The following is a 3,007-nucleotide window of genomic DNA, read 5'->3' as shown; positions in this document are numbered from 1 at the left end:
TCACCCTACAGCTGTACATGTACATGTAACGTAAGAGTACATTTAGAAAGTGTAAAACGGCCCTACATAGTTCAAGATTATCACTACTTCCACATGATTTCATTAGCTCCATATATGGTAACAAACTAAACCTATACTCTCTCATGTTGTACTGGGCCCGGTGTGTAGTCACAAGTTAATTTTAATATCAAAATGGATGCCAATTCTTACATAGCAGATACACTAGTCTCGTAACTATAGATACAAGTACATGTACTTGTGATAAAGTCTAACAATGGTATCAGTGTATCAGAAATGTAAGGATTCCAGTCTAAAGGCCATATCTTGCTTTTAAAGTAAGCCCTTTACTTATTCAAGCAATTCTTCTCATATTTCTAAGTCACTCCATCATGTGATGGTTCACTGGAGCCTCTGGGTCTTTCTCTACCACCTCAAGTTGATGTATCTCTCGTTTCAACACTCGCAGCTCTTGTATTACCACTAGCTCCGGCTCTTGTATTACCACTAGCTCCGGCTCTTTTGATTCTGTGAAACCATTCTCACCAGCCATGCTTACACACGTGACGAAAGGTGTGGTTGGGCTATTAATTAACACGCCCATTTTAATGACGGTGATCACTGCAGAGCTGCTATCTAAACATCTTAGGGTTGAGGATTCTGAGCTATTAGACTGCTATCAAGAGTGGACTATGCATTCTTGCTATCACACTATAAGTAACTATAATCATGATGCTAGTTTCAATTATTATGACATTGAGTATAATGAAGTTTAAACCTGCTTTTCAACACAATTACAATTAGATTAATGTAGTTTATATTTACTCACTTTCAGCACTTTGGATTTGGCTCCTATTAATATATTAACAATGGTTTTACACTCTGAGCTCTTTACGCAGGCAGTGAGTGAATCAAAACGAGCTAGTCGTTTCTTCCAGTGATCAAGCTCAGCCTTTGGGCCCACATCATCAGCTTCCTTCCTCATTTGCTCTGACTCTGTTAGAATCTGAAACATTAAAATTGATTAAAACAATCAATACAATACCTGAGAAATGTAAGTATTGAAATGCTGTATAATTTCACTAAAAATTGGAGTGTTAAAATTTAGCCAACTTGATTCCAAATCAATCAAAATTTTAGCAAAATTTCATTTTGGCTATGTATATGCTGCTACGGGCCCTATCAATGGAAACTAAAGTTTTATTGCAAATTCTCAATGGGCTTCAATTGTTAGTCCACTAAACTTTCTATAACTATACACTGCAGTTTGTTGAAATTTTAACAATAAAAATTCACAAAAATTAGATCACTCATTATAATTACATGTGCCACATGTACTAGTCTAGTACTGACACAGTCTTATTACATTAAAATTAAATCAAGCATACACAATTTTCTAAAGCATACATTACCAGATAAATGGTATATATATATATATACATCTACACATTGTACTTCTTTGCAGTATACCTGTTCAATTTCATGACACCATTTCATAGCAATATTCTCAGCAGCCACAACAATATCCTGATTATTCATTGATGATAGGATTTCTGATGATGACAATGTCATCAATTTCAACAGTTTCTCATTTTCAATGCGTGATAGTTTCACTGCATCTGCCACACTAGCTTGAGCGTTAGCTAAAACTCCAACAAAAGAGGACAATTTTCCAAGGAATTGCTGTTTGACTTGCTGCGCTTCAATTCCTGAAAGGTCTCCCCATTTTTCATTTCTTTCCAGAGCTGGGATAAAGACAAGGTCTAGCAGTCCTTTAATAGCACCAAGCAATCCTTCACCATTGGAATCTAACATACCAAAGTACACCTCCTATAAATGATATTAAAATTATTATTTGCTATATGTTTCATATATTAAGGAACTCATTATTGCATATCAAATCTACAAAAATCAATAATTTTTCATGATTTTTTTGAATGGCAAAGAGTTCCAGAAATATTGTTTTATTTAGTGTAGCAGAAATATTTCTATCATATTGTGCTAACCTGATGAATGTTGAGCATTGTAATCGGCTTTGATGAGTTTGGTCTGACAAAAAACATACAGCAGCCAGAGTAAGGGTCTTTGGTGCCATCAGTAACCCATAGACACTTCTCCTTTGTACCTAATGATAGTTACTATTACAATGCTCCATTGCACTATGCAGTATTGTAATGAGAGTATGGACATGTGCATGTACAATGGACACTTTGGTACCTGACAGTACTTCAGTGCTCTGTTATATAAAGGTGTCCTATGGAGATTTTTTAGTAAGGAATGTAATTGGTACATTTGGTGCTATTACATAGTCATATTCTATTATGGTTGAATGGAGGTGCATGCTATAAAGAGTGTCCATTAAGAGAGATTATACATGCACTGTACAGTATCAGTAGTGACAAACCTCCTGTTCCTTCTTCAGGTTTAGTTTCCTTGTAAAAGAATATCAGGGCACTCCGACCACCTTGAGCAAAGAAGCTGTCGAAAGCATTTAGCTGCAATAGCAACAATAAATTACAAGACAGCTGATTGAAGGAGCTACTCACCTGATCTCCATCAAGCATGAAGTCTTCAGCTTCATCCATAGTAAGGCCCAGTCTTTCTGCTATCGTTGATAATAAGAATTCATGTCTGCCGTCCATTCTAGCTCTTTTCTGCTCTCTCTCTTCTCTTGATCTTATCTAATCAGATAAAATGATCATAATCCTGCAGCCTCTGTATATAGTGCTGTGTACTTACCTGTTGCTCTTTAATTGCTTCAGTATTGACTGTTTGTAGTCGTCCCCTTTGTCTGTTTTCCCTTCTAGCATGGCGGCGAATGGAAGGCTCTTTCCCTCCAGCTCCAGTTGACATGTTGTCTCTTTGACTGTTTTCAAAGTTTACACCTCTTGCTAAACTTCAAGTCTCAGCCCCACCCTTGAATCTGCAGCATCTACTGAGCATGCGCACCAGAGCAGTTATTTAAAATTCATAGCCAGAGCATTGAGACATAATTAGTTATAGTTGAGGT

At 36.6% G+C, this 3,007-nt stretch overlaps 1 protein-coding gene across 1 annotated transcript; it reads right to left on the bottom strand.

The window, feature by feature from the left end:
* Window positions 1–690: 690 nt before the first annotated feature.
* On the bottom strand, window positions 691–2,919 carry LOC100641021 (dynein heavy chain 5, axonemal-like). Its single transcript, XM_020005682.1, has 6 exons — window positions 2,737–2,919; window positions 2,544–2,678; window positions 2,402–2,492; window positions 2,004–2,122; window positions 1,468–1,827; window positions 691–1,003 (listed from the first exon to the last, which is right to left on the bottom strand). The coding sequence occupies exons 1-6, from the start codon at window positions 2,848–2,850 to the stop codon at window positions 803–805; spliced, it is 1,020 nt and encodes a 339-aa protein (XP_019861241.1). The 5' UTR covers window positions 2,851–2,919; the 3' UTR covers window positions 691–802.
* Between the last annotated feature and the right edge of the window lie 88 nt (window positions 2,920–3,007).

Source organism: Amphimedon queenslandica, unplaced genomic scaffold (genome assembly GCF_000090795.2).
Source record: "Amphimedon queenslandica unplaced genomic scaffold, v1.1 AMPQUscaffold_11096, whole genome shotgun sequence".
In the NCBI taxonomy this organism is placed as follows: domain Eukaryota; kingdom Metazoa; phylum Porifera; class Demospongiae; order Haplosclerida; family Niphatidae; genus Amphimedon; species Amphimedon queenslandica.
Note: the sequence above shows the minus strand (reverse complement) of the source record. Positions and strands in the feature narration are given on the sequence as shown.

What these genes read in the sequence shown, in the direction of transcription:
- LOC100641021 (XM_020005682.1), bottom strand. Translation starts at nt 2,850, where the DNA reads ATGTCAACTGGAGCTGGAGGGAAAGAGCCTTCCATTCGCCGCCATGCT. An exon ending in ACCTGAAGAAGGAACAGGAG is followed by an intron (nt 2,123 to 2,401) that starts GTTTGTCACTAC and finishes AACTATCATTAG; the next exon opens with GTACAAAGGAGAAGTGTCTA. An exon ending in CAATGCTCAACATTCATCAG is followed by an intron (nt 1,828 to 2,003) that starts GTTAGCACAATA and finishes TATCATTTATAG; the next exon opens with GAGGTGTACTTTGGTATGTT.